The sequence below is a fragment of the Penaeus monodon genome, chromosome 21 (assembly GCF_015228065.2).
Source record: "Penaeus monodon isolate SGIC_2016 chromosome 21, NSTDA_Pmon_1, whole genome shotgun sequence".
In the NCBI taxonomy this organism is placed as follows: domain Eukaryota; kingdom Metazoa; phylum Arthropoda; class Malacostraca; order Decapoda; family Penaeidae; genus Penaeus; species Penaeus monodon.
Window position 1 is genome coordinate 38,848,911 of NC_051406.1, and position 340 is coordinate 38,849,250.

The following is a 340-nucleotide window of genomic DNA, read 5'->3' on the forward strand; positions in this document are numbered from 1 at the left end:
ACACACACCCCGCCCCCATCTGCAAGCACTGGGTAGAGGTGACGTGTAGACAGACGGTGGCGAGTGCATGCTTGTAAGGGCAGGTGACTCGTGCACGCAGCGCCTCGCGACGCCTCGGCGAGTGCGGTCGGGTACGAGCCTGGTAGTAGTATTGACCCGTCTCCCCCTTCCCCCCTTCTTCCTCTCTTAGGACCCAACAACTCCTCCACAGGCGAACGGCGACCACCGCGACGTGAGGGAGAACGGCGAGAAGAAGCCCGAGCGGCCGCCCTCGCAGTCGTCCTCGTCGCGATCCACGCCGCAGCTCAAGCACGAGAAGGTAGGTCGCCGCGCTGGCTGG

The 340-nt window shown here is 65.3% G+C and overlaps 1 protein-coding gene across 1 annotated transcript in view; it reads left to right on the forward strand.

Moving 5' to 3' along the window:
• Window positions 1-340, forward strand: part of LOC119586670 (protein groucho-like) — a gene marked incomplete in the record, with an annotated part of 70,613 nt that overhangs the window by 64,170 nt on the left and 6,103 nt on the right. The window contains 1 exon segment of the mRNA XM_037935406.1: window positions 191-319. Coding sequence (XP_037791334.1) covers window positions 191-319 — 129 coding nt within the window.